At 38.8% G+C, this 22,987-nt stretch overlaps 1 protein-coding gene and 2 pseudogenes across 1 annotated transcript in view; 1 reads left to right on the forward strand and 2 right to left on the reverse strand.

The window, feature by feature from the left end:
* The window catches only part of LOC116588283, a 46,456-nt pseudogene extending 41,447 nt beyond the window's left edge, over window positions 1-5,009 (reverse strand).
* LOC116588282 lies at window positions 12-4,286 on the reverse strand (annotated as a pseudogene).
* The window catches only part of ME1 (malic enzyme 1), a 184,344-nt gene continuing 165,734 nt past the window's right edge, over window positions 4,378-22,987 (forward strand). The window contains exon 1 of the mRNA XM_032339159.1: window positions 4,378-4,573. Coding sequence (XP_032195050.1) covers window positions 4,496-4,573 — 78 coding nt within the window. The 5' untranslated portion in view covers window positions 4,378-4,495. The remainder of the gene's footprint in view (window positions 4,574-22,987) is intronic.

A 22,987-nucleotide genomic window follows, 5' to 3' on the forward strand; every position in this document is an offset into this window, starting at 1 on the left:
AAATTTTTTTTATTTAGGAGTAGCAGAGGAATTGCAATTTCGGATTGCAAATTAGGGCAAACCATAAGGCAAGTCCCAAGAAGGAAGGAAAAAGTATCCCTATAGAGAGAAAAGAAGGAAATTGGGAGGGATTGCTTTGAACAAAAGTTCATCTGAGCAGAGGGAGAATTTGAGGTTGTGAGGGCGTCTCATTGGCTAAGGTCATGTGGTTTCTCACTGGCTGGGCTGTTGCTGGGCGAGAGAATCTTCTGCCTTCCCGCTGAGGTATGCTAAGTAAGCTGCTGGAGTGCCACTGAGTGAGAACTCTCCCTTCATTGTCTCCAGACTCCATTTTAACTCTGTAAAAGGTACACCTGCATCACTTCAGCAACGTATAAACATTTTCATGTGCCCCACCTTGAAACTGCTTATGTTAGTAGTGTTAAAATGTTTTTGTAAATACACACCAATGCTACAAACCAACTGTCTCCTCATGGGAAATATATCTTTTTAAGTTTCTATACAAGTACTGTATAACATGATCCAGAATATACTAGTGTTAAAGTGAAACAGCTGGCATCTTTTTCAAATGCACTTTCACAAGATAAAATATTACAACCAAATTATGTCATTGGAAAATTAATAAAATACTTAATGAAAATTTGTTCAGGTATAAATGAGCAGTTAAGAAATAAATGATCTCTACAAGCTGTGGCTTCGTGTATGGATTTATTCCAGAATCAGTCACCATGCAGTGTCTGTACGTACATACAAATATGTGTTTTTGTGATTGTAATGATTGTAGTGCATAGTAAGAATGAGGTGATATTATATTATCTCTAACGGGAATAATGCTTTTAACTGTTAAAGAGTAAGACCACTTTCCTCAGGGAAAAAAAGAAAACCAAACAGCTCTATAGGGCTCCAAACATTCTGGGGCTTTTGCATAAAATTTTGCTTAAAGAATAATATAAAGGTACATCTTTATTTATTTATTTATTTATTTATTTGACAGAGAGAGAGATCACAAGCAGGCAGAGAGGCAGGCAGAGAGAGAGGAGGAAGCAGGCTCCCTACTGAGCAGAGAGCCCGATACAGGGCTCAGTCCCAGGACTCTGAGATCATGACCTGAGCCGAAGGCAGAGGCTTAACCCACTGAGCCACCCAGGTGCCCCTAAAGGTACATCTTTTTAAACATTCTAATGAAATGACTCCTACACCCATTTCACTTACAATACTCAGATACCAATAACTTAGAGCCCGGTACATCAGGGACTCCTCAGAAGCAGCTATAAAACCTAGTGAAGGAAACCAGGGTAGGTCACCCCAAAATAAATATTTTGGGGAAGAGGAATCAGGAAACAAAGCTTACTGTTAGTTTCTTCCCATATATTTACCTTTCTAGTTTGCTGCCTTTGAAAGCCTAAAACTGCTTTCCTTCGTGCTGTCATTTCTCTATAAATGTATTGTTCTTTGCTGAAGATCCCATATAGACCATAGTTTAAAGCTGCTGCTTTGAGTTATTCTTTGCTTTTGGTTTCTTGGGTGTGATGCGCACTGCAAACATTAGTAAACTTTTTCTTTTGTTGATGTCCTCTTGTTAAAGAGTGCCACTTGAGAACCTAAGTCATATCCTCACTGCAGAATGCAGGCAAAAAGTCAACTCTTTCCTTGGTTGGCAATTACCCTGGGGCTGGCCATCCCAAGGAAGCAACTGCCTACACTAAATTCTCAAATTTTGGGGTCAGCTCTCCTGGTGGACTTTTTCCTAATAGGCTGAACACTGGAAGTCTCAAATTAAAACCTCAAAAGTTTGAAGGTCTTCCCTTCATGCAGAAACACATCAAGAACCAGGCATCTCGAGGTATTCAACTTAAAAATCACTTATTTAACATAGCAGTAACACGCTTTCTGTATGAATAAGGATCATTTACTTGATATCCTATAGCCACATCTTTCTCTCAGACTATCTTTATCCTCATGAAAGTAAAACATTTCCAATGCCTATCTTGAAACTTAACATTCGTGGTGTTGAAATGTTTTGCAAATATGCACCAATAATGTAGATTAATCCTTCTTTGTGGGAGCTGTATGTTCTTTTATGTTTACCACGAAAGTAAAACACTTGAAATGCTGTATATGCTATATTTCCTGAATTTTTTAGTACTTAATCTCAATGATATTAGATCAGAAAACTATAATCCTATTTTAATGACTACAGTTCATTGTGCATCAAATTGGGCAAAAAAAAATTTATTTTGACTGACAGTGTTCTCACCTGTGTAACAGAAACTTACAGGTTCTAATCCCTTAGTTTGTGAATCTCACCCATTCTTAACATTACCAATTATGAGCTGACTGCACAATTGTAGTTTCATAAAAGGAAAATTAAAACAAGTTTTTTTTTTCTTTCCCAAAGTTTTGGGTTTGTTTTGCTTTTACATTAAAAGCTAACCTTACAAACAAGTAAAAAGGACTGAAATTTGATGTTGTGGATAGCATGTGCATGGAAAAAGAGCTTCTCAGTTATCTTAGAACTGCACATGAATATACAAAGTGGTTCCCCCAGTTAGGCCCCATATTGTTAACATTCAAGATGACTGGATTTCCTTTCATAAATTCACATCTCCTGTATGTTTACTTCTCTTTAAATGCACTGACAGGATCTTCTAATTCCTTTGTAGTGATGGTGTGGGGGAAGAGCCACATACTTTTTGAGCTTCTCCCTATATTTATGTCAGCTTTCCTATCTGTACATCATACATCATAGAAACAGGAATAGACAGTTAACATAGGTAACTTCTATGCGAGGGGCATTGTAATAAGGTTCCAGTGTACTGACATTTTTGTTTCTTCAGCATCTTATGTTGCTTACTAGGCCTGTAATTAAACTGTTTCTGTTTGATAAAGCACTCTAATTGTAACATGCCTCAGTTAACTCCCAGGAGTGAGTTTTGTAAAGCATACCTTTTTCTCAGGTCTCCCAGGTAGGGTGTAATATTTATGGATTGTAGCATTCCTGGTGAAAAGGGTTGCTTAACCGCAAGGAATGTTTTTAAAGAACTCTGATGCCAATTGAATGTTCCTCATTAATAAAATGTTCTCCCTTGAAACCAATGATTCTAAGGAATTCAAAAAACAGGCCCAAGAAGCTTCTGGATGGAAGTGTGGCCCAAAAATACAGTTGTAGCAATCTTTCTGATAAGTATCATAAAACATTAGATGGGTGTCTAGTTTATGGCAATATAAAACGAACCCCTAATTAATCCCTAATACTGTCTTTTGTACGATCATGAGGTAGAAATGAATAGGGCAGAAACTAGTGATCCTATTTACCTAGAAAAGAAACTGGGGCACAGAAACCTTTAGCGGTTTTTGCGTGTCACAATCTCCTTTTGGCTTGGTTCCAACTGCCCCTCCATTCCTTGAAACTTCAAGTCTAAATGTCAATAATAACAGAATTCCAGTGCTGGAATATCATTTATTCTGACCCTCTCCTTTGACCTAAGAAGAAACTGAAGCCCTTAAAGATTGAGTTACTCATTAATATTCAGAGAGGTTCATTTAACATCCTGGTTTCTTAACTTTCACAAAATTATATACAAGATCAATGGAACCGTTCAGTGGACCCAGCACATCTTCATCGGAACACACCCTGACTTTTACTTTAATTATATTAAAATAACATCCCCACTGATTATCTACAGACTCCCTCAGTGTCCCGGCTCCACACTCTCCTTTCTCCTAGTTCTACTCCGGCCTCTGGTTTCTGGGTCAAGGTTGGCTCTGTCCGGCTCCTGGGCGCGGCCGGCCTCGGGATGGGGGGCAGAGCTTCGAAGCCCCCCTAACAGAAAGGGACAGAGCGGTCTGAGTCTCAGTCAGTCGAGGTGTTCCCCAAACCGCCCCCGAGTCCATTTCGTGAGGGGTCCCATCCCTTGGTCCCGCAGCCGCAGTGTCTGCACCTCTCCATTTCGCTCCTTCCCAGCTTCCCTGGGGGCTCCCGCTAAGGGCTCCCCTCGGCCAGGGGCGACGGTACCCACAAGGCCACCGGGGCGCGCGGGGGGAACCTGGCCTTGCTGCCCGCGTAGGTCCCGGGGGTAAGAGCGCTCCCCGAACAACGGAGGCACGCCCCACGCAGCGACGGGCGAGGACGACTGTGACCAGAAGCCCTGCGGGTGGAAGGGAGCGACTGCCGCGGCCGCCTCCCCTCGGGCCCCCGCGGCGCCGCCGGAGCCTCGCTCTTCCTCCTCCTCCTCACTCGCCGGCCCGGCTGATCTCCTGCCATGACTCAGCGATTCTCGCAGGCTGCCCGGCTGGGGACACCGGCTTCTCGCGGGCTCCTCCCGCCGCGTCCACCCCCTCTCGCCACCCACGCCCGCCCCCGACCGCCGGCTCTTTCCCAGCGCGGCCGCCGCCGCCGCCGCAGTCAGCACGGGCGCTCCAGCAGCATCCACCGCCGCCTGCACCGCGCGCCGCACGCCCCGGCCCGGCCCCGCAGCCCACCCGCGCACCCGCCATGGAGCCCGCAGCACCCCGCCGCCGCCACACCCACCAGCGCGGCTACGCCGTGACGCGGAACCCCCACCTCAACAAGGTGAGCCCGCCGCCCACCTGGCGGCCCAGCGGCCGCTTGCGCTCAGACGCAGGCCCGCGGAGGGTCCCGGGCTCGGCCTCGCCCCTGTGCCGGCGCTCCCGGCACCCGCGGCCCTCCGTGCGCGCGGAATGGAGGGCCCGCCGGGTAGGCGCCGCGCCCCTCGGTGTGATGGGAGCCCGGTGCTGGTGCACCTCGGCATCCCGTTTGGGGGAAGAAGATGTAACTTGTTTACAGTACTTTTTGGCTTCTCGGGAGCCAAGCCGGAGAAAGTAGTACCAGGCGGAGTGCGTGAACTGCTGTTTGGGTGAAGACAGCAGGTGGGCTGCCAGCTCAGCATGAACGTGCCACCCACTTACCGGTTCCCCTCAGCGTGGCAATTGCTGGAGGCTGCTCTGGAGAGAAGTGGCCCTGCTGGTGCATCCCGGCAGAAATGCGTTCTGAAAGGCTCCGATCCCATTAACAAGCTCGATGTCAGGGCCTCTTGGTTTCTGGAGCGACACGATGAAGAGGCTGGGAATGCGTGGTGGGTGGCTTCAGCCTTGGACACTTTGCGTGGCCTGGTGCAGAATGCTTCCCTAGACATGGGGCTGTGGGTAAAGCCAGTCCTGTTTTTTGAATCTGGCCTTCTGGAAATTAAAACGTTGTTGTTGTTTTAAAGACCTCTTACTAAAACAGGAATTCAGTGGAGTTTAAAGAACCTTTTTCAGATCCTGGTGACATTTCATTTTTCCTCACTGCTTAGGTAGTGTAAACACCCAATATTTCTCTCAAATGAAAAATACCTATTTATAATTTTGCTTAGGTAGATACTAAGCCGTCACACTTATGTTATAGCCAGGTTTGTCTCTAGATTGTTCTTTTTGTGGACCTGTGCTCTTGACCTAGGATATGCGGAATGGCATCAGTCGGCACAGAGATCTCTTTAGTCATTTTGGTCATCTCTATAGTAGATGCTCTTTCTCATTAGAAACTGGACCTCAGCTCTTACCTTCTGGTCACATTGCTGGTGATTTGTTGATCATTGTTAATGGCTTGAAGACTTGTGATTCCTTTTAATTAATTGTAGTAGTGTGAGTTCTTTTTGATTTCGGGGTAACAGGTAACTTTTACAAAATGGGGCTATTCAATATTTGTGGTCATAAAACGTGAAATTTTGAGTAGTTTCTACTTATTTTTTTTTCTTCAAAAAAATTTAATTGCTAGCTTGATTTTTCTTTTTATTATTCTGCAGGTTGGGGTCTATTTTCAGTAGATTAAAAAGGTAAAATCTGATGTGACAGAACAGTTTGTGACTTTCATATGTATCTGCTTCCTGTAATTTATGACCAAATAATGGGTTGTCGCCTAAGAAGGACTGCATGAGTGGTATAACCTGTTTGAATTTCCCAAAGTCATGGGCAAGAGTGTTTCGAGTGGGTAGATGGAATAGGCAATCACTGAGCAAGAGTCATTATGCCTTTACTGTTTGCATCAGGAATGTATGTTCTTGAAATCTTTTTGGCTCCTGTTCACTAAGAAGAATTAACTCCTACTTAACAATAATATCACAGAGATCTTCCACCAAGTTGAAGGGTGCATCATAATATGTTAAGAACACATTTTTGAATTTATAACAGAACTTTATTGTCTGCATAGGTGTCGGATTGGATTTAAAAATCTAGTTCACCAACTCTGGGATGATTAAAGAAATAAGCTTTACTTTTCTTACTCAGTTCTAAGGTAGCTGTGTGGCGCCTCATAGAAGTCACAGAATTGCCTTTCATGTACCATTGAAACTATGGCTGTGGGATGTCTTGATCTGCCGTGCACTGAAGATCTCTTGGCTTTAAAGTTTACTGATAACCCAGGAATTTTTATTGATTTTTATGGGAACTTTGGCAAGTAGATCATGCTCTCTAGAACTCCAGCCTGTCATCTGGCTACACGAAGCCGCCTTCAGTCATATTAACACAGACCTTCATCACCTTACCTGTTGGGTAACTGCAGCAGTTTTGCTGGTTTTATTTTCAGTGTTATGGTCTGTCCTACATGTACATATGAGAAGCATACCTTCGTCAGTTAGTGTTTTCCTCACATTACTCTTCTGTCATCCAAGGAGTTATAATAGTTCCTGTTACACTGAATGTAAAATCAGTCTTGTCAGGTTTACTATCTTACCCAAATTGATCTCATTAGTCCCCCAATTAAGTCTTCCACTTGAAATATATTTGCAAAATCTCTAAATGCTTTCCTTTTTGCCTATGTGTAATTTCCTACAATTAAAATAGCATTAGTTGATTAAATAATGATCTCTCTAGGGAGGACTTTCCTAATTGTCTCAGTTCTATTATCATTACTTGACACCTCTATTTATACCTATCCAGTTGTATCATGTCATTTTGTGTTTTTACTGTATTTTATTTATTTTTTCTTGCTTTGTCATAGGTCAGGAATTATAGTACAGAATTTTGCTCATTGGGCTTTGAATAAGTGTTTATTTAATGAATGAATGAACCATTTTTATTTCTTTTGTCTTTTAAACAGTACTCAGCTTTTAAAGCAAAAAGCTTAAAAAATATAAAGCAAAAAGCTTTTAGAGTGGTAGTTTGAACATTATTTTAAGACATTTATCCTGTTTAATATAATTTCTTGGAAGTAAATTGCACTGAATTCTAAAGCTCAGTTGACTCTTTATACATTATACAGTGTATAATGGATACAGAAGAATAGTTGGAATTTGGTTTAAATCTGATCATCCATGAAATTTTAATTACTTGCTACATAACCTTAAGGAGGTGATTAGTCTTGGTAAAATCAAGGTTAACAGTAGGTGTGATCCAAATTAAAAAAAATTAAAAATTATAAAAACTGAAGAGAAATAAGGTTCTTTATTGGTAATATGATTCTTACTATTTGCTTATACTCAAATTACATAATTTCTGGTAGGATTGCATCATAGTATTTGGGAAAGTACCTCACATTTATGAGATTCAGTATCTTTCTGTACATAGCCCTATCTTTGAGGTGCTTTTCTTTGTGTTAAATGTGCTTATCTAATTTAATGTTTAATGTTAATGATTTTTAAGGATACCTTCTGATTTAGATGAGTTGTATTTCACATTTTTTCTCAGGAATTTTCATCTGACTAATAATGTTTCATAAATCACTCTTCAAAATTAAAATTTTACATACGATAAAAATCACTTATTTTTTATTTCTGAATGTATTCATTTGCTTTGTTTCTCTAGCATTGGTAGAAAATTCTTATTGATAGTTCTATCATAATTGTGCTCATGTGGTTTTCATGTCTTTAAGATTAAATGACCTACAAATAAATCTCCAAAAGATACCACTCTGTTATATATTAGGCATTTTAATCCAGTTTAAGTTAGTGACTTATTGAAGTTTGTTTGGCCAGCATTATTAACTTTTAAATCTAAAAAATGAGCTTCTGGGCAAGTGCATTTGTAGATGTTTGTTTCTCGGCATGTCAAGACCTAGTTGGAGGTGTTGTAGGGAAAAGAGGGAAATGTCTCATGACTATGAGGGAAAGATACCTTAAACCTCCTCTTTTTCTTCAGTGTAAACTATACCAGAGTTAATCATCCAGGAATTTTTACCTACCACAGGTAGGTAGGTATTGCCTCAGCAGTATGAAAAACTGATGTATTATTTAATGGAACCCCACTGATATGAATGCCATTGTGATGTGGATGTACCTATATGCCTCCATACCTGTTACTTTGCTGTACCTCAAACAACAGCGGTAGTATAGGGTAGCATAAAATCAAAATACTGTGCTTGAATGAGTAGAAAGATGAGTTTCATCTGAGGACTTTTGAGACCGGTGATATGGAGGATAGGAAATACTGAAGATAGTCTGAGATTTTTCATTTTTGTGTTCTAATTTCCTTCTAACTTTTGGGCAAGTATGAGAAATGCAATGTAGTGCAATGAACATTCTAAGACATTGTATCTAGAGGAAAGCATAAGCCCCAATTCTTCCATTTAGCAGTTGTGAGATTTTGAGTGAGCTTTTCTCAACTGGCTTCAGTTACTGTCCTTACAAAATAAAATGATTAACTTCATTCATTACTTTATATTTTTTTATTTAGAAAATATTTGTTCAGAACCCACTATACTAGGTCATATTCTGGTTCAAAGAATATAGCAATGAAGAAGATTCTTGTTAGTGCACTTACATTTCTGTTGTAATACAGTTTCTACCTTGCCTCTTCACTCAGATATTCAAAAGATTATTTGAGATAGTGAATATTAATTTTTTCTAAATTATATATTCTAAAAACAGGAAGTCTTTTAGTCCTATCATTATTAATACATTACTTTTGTATAGAAAGTCTGAGCTTATAGCTGGAGCAATTATAAAGTACTTATTTTTGTAGTGTACTAACCCCCTTCTCTTGAATTTTGGATGATAGGATTGTGTTCCTTCTTTATTTTGTAGTACAAAACAAAAATATATCTTCTCTCTGGGGAAGGAAGACTTATATTTTACCCTCAGATTCATATAATTGAGCTTGACTGACATCACATGACCTTTGCAATCTTTCATACACTTTCACAGAATGCCAGGTATAAAGCATGTATTTGTGAAGAAATAGAAAAAGAAAAGTTTTTTTGCTTTTCAACACTCTATTCAAAGTATGTAAAGGCTTGGAAGTATGAAAGAACTTGACTTGTTAGAGAAAGGTAGAGGTATGCTTTTCTAGTTAAAATTATTGGGAGAAGAGGGAGTGAATTGCAGAGACAGGAAATTTAGAAGTTCCAGTGGTGTGAAACCAGCCTTTACTTGATTCTGTTTGACTTTGGAAAAAATAGTTACTCTGACAAAACAAATATTTGGACTGTTTTCCAATGGTTTTCAAAATTGACATGACCAAATAATGTGAGAGATTCAAGATTGCCCTGATTTGGCCCATTCGTTACTTCATTATTTTATGTTATTGAACTAACTCAACCAACTTTGATAGTATATAGATCCAAAATAAATCGTAAGATATGTTGCAATTAAGTAGAACAAATTTGGAAATGTTTCCAACCTAAGTGATTAGGAAATTTTCTTAGACGTGGACATGGGGCCTAAATATAAAATGTGGATGTTTGTATTCTTAAAATGATATTTAAAATATTTTATGGCGTATATGTTAGTTTGTCCTGTTTTTAGCTTAATGCATATGAAGTAATACATTTTAAACAAAGGATAATTGTTGTTTTAAGTGAATTTAGAGAATTTAAAACGTCAATATTTTCCCTCGGGCCTTAAAAATATATCTAGGTTAGCTACTGATAAACTGTTAAGATATTTGAGGCCTTTGAGACTTAGGAGAAGAAAGAGACAGTATGGCTTTAAGTGTCTATAGTTTAATCTGGTAGCTTGGGAAATCTATATAATAATGATTCCTAGTCTCTAAAAACATGGAAATATAACTATTAGAGCTTTATACTAATAAACCCAACATCTAAAACACTAAGGTTATTTTTTTAATCAGGTAATGTTGAGTGAGACTATCAACAAAATACTTACATGTTCAGACGAATTTTCATAATTGCATTATGAGTATCCCTGGGGTAGTTAAATTATAAACTGCCTCAGAAAGGCCTGGAAATCTGGAGACTGATGGAGTCCTAAGACTCTATTATAAAATCAGGGATAGGCCCCTTAAGCTTAGAATATATTTAATTCAAATATATTTGAATTGTCTCTTCAGAGTCCTCTAAGAAGGTCTTTTAAAGCTTTTTTGATTGTGACCCAGAGCATGCATACATGATGTATATATATAAGTGAATGTTATGAGCTGAATGACTCCCAAGAGTCATGTAGTGAAGTACTTATCCCTGGTATTTCACAATGTAATGGTATTAGGAGCTAAGATCTTTAAGAGGTAATAAGTTAAAACCAGGTCTTTAAGGTGGGCCTTAATTCAATATGGCTGATGTCTTTACAAGAAGAGGAAGGAAGATGTGAACACCAAGAGAAAAGTCAGTGAGAAAAGCCTCAGAATGTAAGCAGCCCTACCAACATTTTGATCTTGGACTTCCAGCCTTCAGAACTGTGAGAAAATAAATTTCTGTTGTTTTAGTCACTTAGTCTGGTACTTTGTTATGGCAGCCTTAGCAAACTAATACATACATAATTGGAACAAAGTATCATAATACAATACTTGTCTGCCTTTAGTGCATTCTAGTAGTACCTATTCTATTTCAGTTTTTTATTTTTCTTAATGTGAGGGGTGTGTAGGTGGCTCAGTTGGTTGAGCATTCAGCTCTTGGTTACTGTTCAGACTGTGATTTATGGGTGGTGAGATAGAGCCCCATATTGGGCTCCATGCCCCACAGAGTCTGCTTGAGAGTCTCTCCCTCTGCCCCTCCCCCACTTGTGTACACTCTCTCTCTCAAATAAATAAATAAAATCTTTTAAATTTTTAGAGATAACTTTCTTTTCTGTGTCTTAGTGTTGCACATATGAGCCTCTAGTTTGCCTTGGTGGTGCTGGCCCAACCTCCTTCTGTTTTTCTATCTACATGTCCAAATTGAGGTAATCTTTTAAACCAATAATCTTGAAATGATGAGAACATTATTGTTATTGATAGTAGCAGATCTTGGTTAGTTAGCAAAACAGTAAGTCCTGACTTGGTTGCTCAGAGCCAGGAAAAACAAAACTTGGTTAATGAGCATTTTTGTAAGCATTTAAAATTTTACTTATTCAAAATCCTATACTTGATTTGTACATTTGATAACTGTAACATAATGGTGACAGAATTGAGAGTAAACATATTGGTCATATTGTTGTGGGGTTGTCAAACCCAATAGTCAAGAAAGAATTCTTGAGACATTTTATAGTGCTGTTTGGTAAATTTATTTGAGTAGCATGGGGACAGGATCCATGAGCAAAAGAGCTGCGCTTTTAATGTATGAAGCTGGTGGTTATATGCTTGGTACTCAAGGGATAGGGGATGTGCAAGAAGTATTAAATCATAAATGTCTTCTTTGACTTTCTGCTCATAAAACTACTTTCACAAGATTTCTCTGGTGTTTATCATTTAGTTTGATATTGACTATTGATGAGATAATCCAGGAAGTCATGAGACCTTTTAAGAATGTAGCAACCAAGGGTGCCTGAGTGGCTTAGTCAGTAAAGCATCTGACTCCTGATTGGGCTCAGGTCATGATCTTATGGTTGCCGGAGCAGAGTGCTGCATCAGGCTACGTGCTCAGCAGGGAGTCTGCTTGACATTCTCCCTCTCTTTCTCCCTTTACCCCTCCCCATTGTGCACATGCATGTGCTCTTTTTCTAAAATCTTAAAAAAAAAAAGAAAAAGAATTTAGCCACCAGCATGTTTTTGATCCTTATTGGAACTATCAATGTTCCAATAGCCTCTGGCAGCAGAATAGACTTCTGGGCTAAACATGAATATTTTATGTTTCTATCCCTCATCAGTATCAGTAAATATAAATGAGAATAATTCACTTATTAATAAATTTATTTTCAGATCATTTCACAAAGTATAAGCAAATGATGCTATAGATGAGAGGTATATTGAAAACAAAATGCTATAAAAAGATAAAAATAAAGACATGCAAAATGCAAACAGGGTTATACCTGACATCAGACAATGTAGAATCCATATCAAAAAACATTAAGTGAGACACAATACTCTCTATAATGCTGAAAAGTACAATTTTGAATGAGATTAAAAAGCAATGAATATCTATGCACCAAATAACAGCAACTACCTTCATAAAAAAAGACCCTGCTATAGGACATGCAAAGAGAAATAAACACTAATACTAGCAGACTTTAAAATACTGTTGTCAGTGCAGGACATATCAAAGGGACAAAAACTGTTTCCCTGTAAGAATTCCTTCCTCAAATTTCTTAGGAAATTTGTTTTACCAAATAATGAGAAAATTCACTTGAGAAATTGGGAAGATGGAAAACAGTATTATAACTATCCTTTGAGAATCAAAGCTTAATTAAAACATACAGATATTACTGGTTAGAAAGATCCAATAACGTAAGTTAAAAGGAAGAGCTGGAAATAGTGACATACAGAGTCACACATTAAAGTTGACATTTCCTAATCTTTACAGGAACATACAGGTGAGAGATGGTAATGATCTAATCAATTTAGCTTGTAGCTGTTGTCAGTTTCTGATAATAACTCTTTTAGTTTTTGCCTTTAGACCATTTACACTTAATATAATTATTGGTATGTCTAGATTTCTGTTCACCATTTTATTATTACATATCTGTTTCCTCTGTCTCATTTCTTTATTTCTCCTTTCCTGTCTTCTTTTATATTGTTTGAATATTTATTCCACTTTAATTTATCTTTGAGTTTTTGACAGTATCTCTTTCTATAGTCCTTTTTTGGTACTTGTTCTAAGAATTAAGCTATACATAAGCTTTTGGTCTCCTTAAAATGACCATTTACCAGTTCAATTGGAATGTAGAACCTTTATTATCATGTCTTATTACTATCTTCTGATTATGTTATAGTTGTTACTATTAAATCCACTTAAATTGCCATACGTTACATGGAGTTTTTTAAATTGAGATATAATTGACATATAACATTAAATTTGCTTCAAGTATACAACATAATGAGTTGATAATTATATATATTGGTTAGCTAGACCACAATAGGTCTAGCTAACATCTGTCATATACATAGTTATGAAAAATGTTTTTCTTGTGATAAGATCTTTTAAGACTTACTCTCTTAGCATCTTTAAAATATGCAATACAGTGTTTACAGTATTATTAATATTTTTTATTTGTATTCTTTAGGTTTTATTTTTTTTTCTTTTTAAAATTTTTATTATTTTGATAGTGATGATTATTTTTAAAATTAATTTTTTTTCAGCATAACAGTATTCATTGTTTTTGCACCACACCCAGTGCTCCATGTTTACATTATTATTAACTATAGTCACCATGCTGTACATTCATCCCCATGGCTTGTTTATTTTATGACTGAAAGTTTGTGCTTTTTGAATACTTTTACCCATTTCTTCTACCCACCTACTTCCCAGTTCTGCAAACCAGCAGTCTTTTCCCTGTATCCATGAGCTTGTTTTGTTTTGTTTTTAGATTCCACATGTAAGTGAGACCATATATATTTGTTTTTCTCTGACTTTATTTCACTTAGTGTAATGCTTTCAAGATCCATCCACATTGTTGCAAATGGTGAGATTCCCTTCTTTTTTATTATGGCTGAATAAGGTTACGTTACATATATATGTGCCACACTTTCTTTATTCATTCACCCATTGATGAACATTTGGGTTGTTTCCATATCTTGGCAATTTCAAGTAATGCTTCCGTGAACATGTGGGTGCACATATCCTTTCCATGTTTTTGCTTTCTGTAGATAAAAAACCAGAGGTGGAATTGCTAGATCATATGGTAGTTTTATTTTTAATTTCTGTTCCCAACAACAGTGTGGAATAAAGGGTTCCCTTTTTTTCCACATCCTCACCAATACTTGTCATTTCTTGTCTTTTTGATAATAGCCATTCTAACAGGTATGATGTGATTTATTGTGCTTTTGATTTGCATTTTCCTGATGATTACTGATACTGAGATTCTATTCATGTATCTGTTGTCCATCTGTTGTCCATCTTCTTTGGAAGAATGTCTATTCAGATGCTCTGCCCATTTTTTAATTGGTCTGTTTGTTTTGCTATTGAGTTATTATGAAAAAATTTTTGATGTAATAATTTAATGTTTGTTATCTTTGTCATACATATTTTAAAGAATTTAAGAGGGAAAAGGTAACCTGTTACAGTTACCCAGATATTTGCCATTTTATGTTTTCCTCAGGTATCATTTCTCTTCCATCTAAAGAATTGCCTTTAACAGGACACCTGGGTGGCTCAGTCGGTTAAGTGCCTGACTCTTGGTTTCAGCTCAGTTCCTGATCTCAGTGTAGTGAGACTGAGCCCTGTGTCAGGCTCCATGCTCAGTGCAGTGGAGTCTGCTTCTCCCTCACCCTCTGCTCCTCCCCTGTTCATTTACATGCTGTCTCTTTCTCTAAAATAAATAAATTTTAAAATTCTTTAAGAAAAAATTGCCTTTAGCATTTCTTTTAGAGCAGGTTTGCTGAAGACCAGTTGTCTCAGTTTGCCTTCATCTGCTAATGTCTTTATTTTAATTTTGTTTCCAAAGAGTATTTTTACCAGTTGTAGAATTTTGGGTTGGCAGATGTTTACCTGCAACACTTTAAAAAATGTCATTCCTCAGGGCATCTGGGAGGCTTAGTTGGTTAAGGGTCTGCCTTTGGCTCAGGTCATGGTCCTGGGTTCTTGGGGTCCTGGGATCAAGCCCCGCATCAGGCTCCCTGCTCAGAGGGAAGTCTGCTTCTCTCTCTCCCACTGACTCTACCCTGTGCTCCTGTTCTTATTCTCTCTCTCTCATATGAATAAATAAAAAATCTCTAAAAAAATTAGCATTCCTTTTCCTTCTGGCCTCCCTTGTTTCTGGTGAGAAATTTGCAGTCATTCAAATTGTATACTTGCAATGGGTCATTTTTCCTGGCTCCTTTAGAGATGTTTTCTTTGTTTCTAGTTTTTGGCATTTTGAAACAATTTTTCTGGATTTAGGTTTTGTTGTTGCTGTTGTTGTTTTTAGATTATCTTCTTGGGGTTTGCTGAGCTTCTTGAATTTGTAAGTTTACATCTTTGGCCAAAATTGGTTAAGTGTTTCGCCATTATTTCTCCAAATATTTTTTCTTTCTCCTCTCCTTTGGCATTGTGTTGATACAAATGTTGGGTTTTTTGTTATGGTCCCAAGGGTCCCTGGACTCTGACTTCCTGTTTTTTTCTTTGTTTTTCAGATTGGTTGATCCATCTTCAAGTTCACTGACTCTTTGCTTTTATATCTCCATTCTGTTCTTGAGCTTATCCTATGAATTTATTTTATTTTATTTTTTTTTTTTAAAGATTTTATTTATTTATTTGACAGAGATCACAAGTAGGCATAGAGGCATAGAGGCATAGAGGCAGGCAGAGAGAGAGAAGAGGAAGCAGGCTCCCCGCCAAGCAGAGAGCCCAATGTGGGACTCGATCCCAGGACCCTGAGATCATGACCTGAGCCGAAGGCAGTGGCTTAACCCACTGAGCCACCCAGGCGCCCCGTATCCTATGAATTTATTATTTTAGTTATTGTATTTTTTATTTCTAAAACTTCCATTTGGTTCTTTATAGCATAACTTCTTGGCTAAGATATTCTATTTTCCCACCATTTCAGAAGATTTTGCCCTTATGATTTGGGGTATGATTCCAAAAACTTTAAATCGTTGTCTGATAACTCCATTCTCTGTATCGTTATTGATTTTCTTTTCCTTTGAAAGTAAACATTTTCCTGTTTCTTTGCTGAGTAATTTTTGCATATAACCTATACATACACATATTATGAGATTTTAGGTTTTTGGTTAAACCCCAAAGGGAGTACGGTTCTTTTTAATTTTTAATTTTTAACCTGGTTAGATCGGTTCATAAGGTGGACCCATCTTCTGTGGTTTGTGGTTCCAGTATTCCATTTTCAAAGCCACTTTGTAGTGCCATCTGGATCTGTTCCATCATGTGTACTGCCCAGTGGCCAGGCTAGGTTCTGTGCAGTGATTTACACCATAGTTTAGTTTTCAAATCCTTTGTGAGACTATTTAAGATCAGATCTATACATGTGTAGCTCAGAGGTGAGTTCAGGAGTTCATATACAACTTTATGGGATTGCTCTCTTGAATTCCCTTCTTTCTATGATCTTGCTGATACTTTGTCTCCTTGAGGTCCCCCCTTCCAAGTCCACTAGCCAGAAAATTAGGCCTTTAGTTTCCTTGCTCTGCAGTATGCTTTCTTTACCTGCATTTGTACTTAGGGCCAAGTGACTGGAAGACAGAGAAAAATGCAACAGACATTTGATCCATGATTTTAGGACCATTGCTCTTCTGGTTAAAAAGAATGATTTTCTTTTCTTACAATTTAGACATGTGTGGTGATTGTGCCCCTGTCACTGACTATGGGATTCCCGGGGGGCTGGGGCTGGAAAGAATGAAAGATAATAATGGATTTCCCGCTTCTGTGACCTTTGAGAGTCTCCTTTCCTGATTCTTGGGCCAGAAAAAGAAAGCTTCTCTTGGCCCTCTTTCTGTCTGAGCTCAGTTTCACTTCTAGCTTTTGTGCTGTGTTTTAAGTCAAGGCCAGTTGATTACAGATGAGGGTGGGGGGAAGCCAGGCTGCACTGAAAGGCAAAACCAGAAAATTCACTGTTGGTTTGGTGATACCTTGGATTCTGGTCTTCTTGCCCATTTTTATGTTGCCATTTAATTTTCAGTCTTCAGGTAGCTGCCCAGTGCATTCTGTACAAGTTTATAGTTGGGTTCTTGGGGAGAGACAAGAAAAAATATGCTTATACCATCTTGCACAGAACCAGAACCCTTAGATTGTTATTTTTAGGATATGAACATGTGAAACTCAGTATAACTTGGTTTTAGGTTTCAGGGGGATAATCAGGGGAACCTCCTCTCAAATATATATTCTCACCCGCCCCCCGCCCATTTACTCGGTACATATTTGCTATAGTAATATTAGTAAGAAAGGTTATTCTGTGGGAAATGTTTTATGTAAAAATAAGAACTCAACATAATTTATAAAATTCCTATATTCTAAGGATTTAGAAAAATACTTGGCCTTTTTTTTCTTTTTTAAAATATTTGTTTATTCATTTGAGAGAAAGAGAGCAGGAGGAGGGGCAGAGGGAGAGAGAATGTTCAAGCAGACTGCCTGCTGAGCAAGGAGCTGTATGTGGGGCTCAGTCTCAGCACCCTGAGGTCATGACCTGAGCCAAAATTAAGAGTAAGATCTTAACTGACTCAGCTTCCCAAGCACCCCACTTGTCCTTTTTGGTATGGTGTGTTTCACTTTCTGTTTCTTTTTATGCTGTGTGGAGAAAATACTACAGAAATTACAAGGTTCAAAATTCCTCTGGGGAGGTGGCTTATATCATAGCTTTATCTTTTAATGTAGTTGCCCTTGGGACCTGGGACCTGGAGTATAGTTAGTATACTATAAAAGTCTGTTGAATGGGTAAATGAGGGGTATTTTTTGAAGTAACTTTTTATACCTCTATTCTGCCTTTCAGAAGTGTCTATAACCTCTCCAAAGATCACATTCTATGTTGTAGGGCGATTATGCCATTGGGTGTGTGTTGGAGAATCTCTTTCCTTTAGTGGGTATAGGGATGATCGGTGTATCACTTAGGATCGGGTTTTGATATATATATAACACCACCACAAATAAAAACAAATAATAGTGACTTGGTTAAAATGTAGCTTGTTTTTCTTGGGTGTATGAAGGAAATCAGAGGTAGACATTTAGGCCTGTTTGGTGGGTCACAGGATCCTCAGGAACATTGCTGCTCTTCCGTCTTCAGGAACACTTTATGGTCTTAACTGACAGTTGGTGTATAGATATCATTTGTGTATTCCAAGCTGGCTTCTGGAAGAAATGAGAGAAACACAAGAATGGCCACTTTCCAGTGAGGTCAGCTCTCTTTAAGGGTCCTTCCCCACATCCCACACATCACTTATACTTACATGTCATTGCTCAGAACTCAGTCACAGGGCCTCATCTAACTTTTGGGTAGTTTGGAATTTTAGTTTTTTAGGTCATACATTACTACCCCAAATAATGTTGAGGTCCTGTTGCTGGGAGAGAGAGGGAGAAACAGATGTTACAGTAGGCAATTAGCAGTCTCTGCCATAGCTAGAACTGCCAGAAACATAAGGATAGAGATTTAACAAATGTAAATAAGTATGGTTATATTATTCTTGGAGATGGAGAGAAATGGTTCTTAATAGTTCTTAATATTTTTCATAGCGTTACAGATTGACTGTATAAAATTAAAAATATAAGTGAAAATTTTGTCTCCCTCCCAATTTGGTACCCCAGCTCGTTAGTTCCCCTTCCTACATGTAACTATGGTTTCTAGTGATTAGATGTTAACATTAAGTATTAGAAGTATTGTATAAAGTGTGTATATATATATATTTTAAAGATTTTATCTATTTATTTGCGAGAGAGAGAGAGAGTGAGCAAGCACAAGCTGGAGTAACAACAGGCAGAGGGAGAAGCAGGCTTCCCGCCGAGCAGGGAGCCCAATGTGGGACACGATCCCAGGACCTCGGGATCATGACCTGAGCTGAAGGCAGACGCTTAACCATCTGAGCCACCCAGGTGTCCCTAAAGTATATATTTTTAAAGTTAATTTTCTAAGTTAAAATGTTAATTTTTTTAAGATTTTATTTATTCAAGAGAGAGAGGGAGATCATGTGAGAGAAAGCACACAAGCAGGGGGAGGGGCAGAGGGAGAAACAGACTCCCTGCCCGGATCCCAGGACCTCAGGGCCTGAGCCGAAGGCAGACACTTCACCCACTGAGCCACTCAGGTGCCCTAAAACACTGTTGGGGAAGGGCATGGATCAGATCCACCCTTAGTATGGTGGATAGGAGGTGGTGTTATGAAGACAAGTGATGCAGTTGGGAATATGTAAGTGAATCATACAGAGCCATGGAAGACACCTTCTCATCTGCCAGGTACTCAGAAACTGGTTCTGAAGCACTGTTTTCTCTTTCTTTAACAAGCTAGCCTTCATATGGAGATTCCTCAGCATGGTGAATAACAAACACTGTGGGTGAGCACTGCTGACTCACTTGTAATGTTTTCACAAAATGGCATCACCAATCAGGCAAAGAACTGGGTCTTCCCATTACTCTTAGGATCAAGTTTAGTACTTTACTTAGCTAACAAGGACTGGCCTGCTCTGGTTCCTGCCTGTCTTCCCAGGGTCATCTTTCATCATTCTTCTCATACTTTATGTCTCCTTCCCTATACTCTCTCTAAGAAGCCAAGCTCTTCTGCCCTGGGGTTTGTGCCCCTGCTGTTCCCTCCCGCACAATCACCCTGAACCTTTCACCGGGCTCAACTCCTACTCTTCTTCTTGTGCTTCAGATCTCATTTTAATATCACTGCTTAGTGAACTCTTTTCCTTTTAAGGCCCTAAGTTAAGCTAGATAGGACAATTTCCCTTTTCTTTCCCCTGTACTTATCACATTGCTATTTTATAATTATTTGTGTAGCTATTCATGTGATATCCTGTTAAGCTCTCAAGATTGTTAGCTTCATGAGACTGTGGACCATATTTGACATATCCCTCTTTCACTGACTTTTCTTACAGATGTAAACATTCACTCAGCAAATTTGGTGAAAAATATTTGGTGTGAGTGGGATGAATAATTTTATGTGTCATTTTTAGCTAAGCCACTGGGTGTCCAGACAGTTGGTCAAATATTATTCTAGGTTTGTCTGTGAGGGTGTTTCTGGATGAGATTAACATTGGAATTGGTAGACTGAGGAAAGCAGGCTTCTCTTTCTCAGCTGAAAATCTGAATAGAACAAAAAGGCTGAACCTCTTGTGAGGAAAAGGGAACCCCTCTTGCCTGACTGCCTTCAAGCTGGAACCTCAATTTTTTTCCTACCTTTGGATTTGGACTGAAAAACTGGCTCTTCCTGGTTCTTAAGCCTGTTGGCCTTTGGACTAGAACTATATTGTCAGCTATCTTGATTTCTCAGGCCTTTGGGTGTGGATTAGAACTACACTATTGGCTCTCCTGGGTCTCCACCTTGCCAACTTCAAGTCTGGGGACTTGTCAGCCTTCATATTTGCATGAGCCAATTCCTTATACTAAATTTCTTCATATATGTGATGTTTATACACACACCCTATTCATTCTGTTTTTCTGGAGACCCTTGACCAATAGCAATGATAATTTCCCATAAAGTAACTAAAAGGAGGTAAAACATTTCTAAAAATCTCAACTGTGGATCTGAAGTAAGAAAGCCATCTTGTGGTGTTTCTGGGAATATCATGTTGATATGTGAAATATATATCCCTTGGAAACTGAAGCACTGATCTCTGCAACAGTTCTGTTTTGTTTTGTTTTTAGGTTTTTACTTAAATTCCAATTAGCTAACATACAGTGTAATATTAGTTTCAGGTATACAATATAGTGATTCAGCACTTCCATACAACTCCCAGTGCTCATTACAAGTATCCTGTTTAACCCCCATCACCCATCTAGCCCATGCCCCTCCTCTGTCTCCCCTCTGGTAACCATCAGTTTGTTCACCGTAGTTAAGAGTCTGTTTCTTGGTTTGCCTCTCTCTTTTTTCCCCTTGCCTTTTTTTTTTTTCCTTACATTTTACATATAAGTGAAATCATGTGGAATTTGTCTTTCTTTGACTTATTTCCCTTAGCACTATACACTCTAGTCCATCCATGTCATTGCAAATGGCAAGATTTCATTCTTTTTCCATTGTGTATACGCACACACACACGCACGCACACACACACACACACACACACATCTTCTTTATTATTAGTTGGTGGACACTTGGACTGTTTTCATAATATGGCTGTTGTAGATAATGCTTCTATAAACATTGGGATGCATGTATTATTTTGAATTAGTATTTTTGTATCCTTTGGGTAAATACCTAGTAGTGAAATTGCTGGATCATAGAGTAGTTCTACTTTTAACTTTTTGAGGAAACTCTGCACTGTTTTCTAGAGTGGCTGCACTACCAACATTCCCACCAACAGTGCACGAAGTTTCCTTTTTCTCTACATTCTCATCATCACCTGTTACTTCTTGTTTTACTGATTTAGCAATTCTGAGAGGTGTGATTTTCATTTGATTATAGTTTTTTTTTAAGATTTTATTTATTTATTTGACAGATAGAGATCACAAGTAGACACAGAGGCAGGCAGAGAGAGAGAGAAGAGGAAGCAGGCTCCCCGCAGAGCAGACAGCCCGATGTGGGGCTCGATTTCAGAACCCTGGGATCATGACCTGAGCCGAAGGCAGCGGCTTAACCCTCTGAGCCACCTAGGCGCCCCTGATTATAGTTTTGATTTGGATTTCCCTGATGATCAGTGATGTTGAGCATCTTTTCATGTGTCTGTTGGCTATCTGTATGTCTTTGGAAAAACATCTATTCATGTCTTCTGCCCTGAGACCGTGAACTTAGGCGAAACCAAGAGTCGGACACTTAACTGATTGAGCCAACCAGGCACCCCAAGATGCCCACATCTAAAGACTCCTGAATTATATCTACTAATTCCTTGAGTATCTGTGATTAGGTCCCTGTGTGAAAGTGATACGCATTCAGTAGAAACTGTATTTCAAATTTTGAATTTTGATATTTTCTTGGTCTAATGATATGTGGTACGATCGTTTCTTGTGGTGCTGGGCAGTGGCAGCAGGCTGCAGGTCCTGGTCAGCCACATGAGGAGTTTGTCGGGATGTGACCCCATTGTAAGCTGAGGAAGAGCTGTACATAGAACAGAACTACATGGAAATGGAAAGTTGTTTCAGATTCATAAATTCATCCATTTGCTTACTTAAAACTTATTGAGGCCTTGCTCCATTTTGACATTTTATTGGGGGCTATTCAATTGTGAATATCATAGTACCTGTCCTTAAGAAGCCCCTAGACCTTTGGATAAAACAGCCCTTCAGCAGAAATCATGAAGTATGAGAAGTTGCATGATGGAAGTACTTGATGCTTTGGGAGGACATTGGAGGACGCCTCGCCAGTCCAGAGAGGAAGAGGAAGAGGAAGACGCCTCGCCAGTCCTCCTCCTCCTCTTTCAGGAATAGGCAAGGGACATTTACAAATTCATGTGTCATTTAATGTTATGCCATCTAATTTCCATACTCTGTAAATTCTAGGTCAAAGAATTGAGAAATCAAAGTCGCAATACATTATCTTCTAATCCTGATGTTTCTGGTTCAGTACATGAATAATCACCATACGTGGTACCATGGGCATATCTAGAATGTTGTAAATGTGCATGTGATTATTAGGGCCTCTGCTGGCGATTAGTATTACCCATTTGGTTTGGATGAGATCTCGCTTTTTTTTTTAAATCACTTTGTTCATTGGCATTTCAACCAGTCTGCTCACCTCCAGTCTGCTTACTTAACTGGTACTTTACTGATTTGGTGACTTTGTGAAATTTACCTTAAAACTTCCTTGGGGCCAGGAAGAATTTTAAGATCCTTTTTTTTTTAAGATTTTATTTGAGGGGGAACAGGGCATGCCTGCATGGGGAGAGGGGCAGAGGGAGAGGAGCCTGACACAGGCCTCAGTCCCAGGACTCCCGAAACTCCACCTCAGTCAAAGACAGATGCTTAACCAGCTGAGCCACCCAGGTGCCCCAAGAATTTAAAAATCTCATTAATGATTTTAAGAGCTATGTTTGGAAAATGTATTATTAACATTGATGGTTAACAATTTCTCAGCCTTATAAGGAATCTACAAAGACTAGTAATTGCTAAGTTTTAAGTGAG

This window comes from Mustela erminea, chromosome 4 (assembly GCF_009829155.1).
Source record: "Mustela erminea isolate mMusErm1 chromosome 4, mMusErm1.Pri, whole genome shotgun sequence".
Classification (NCBI taxonomy): domain Eukaryota; kingdom Metazoa; phylum Chordata; class Mammalia; order Carnivora; family Mustelidae; genus Mustela; species Mustela erminea.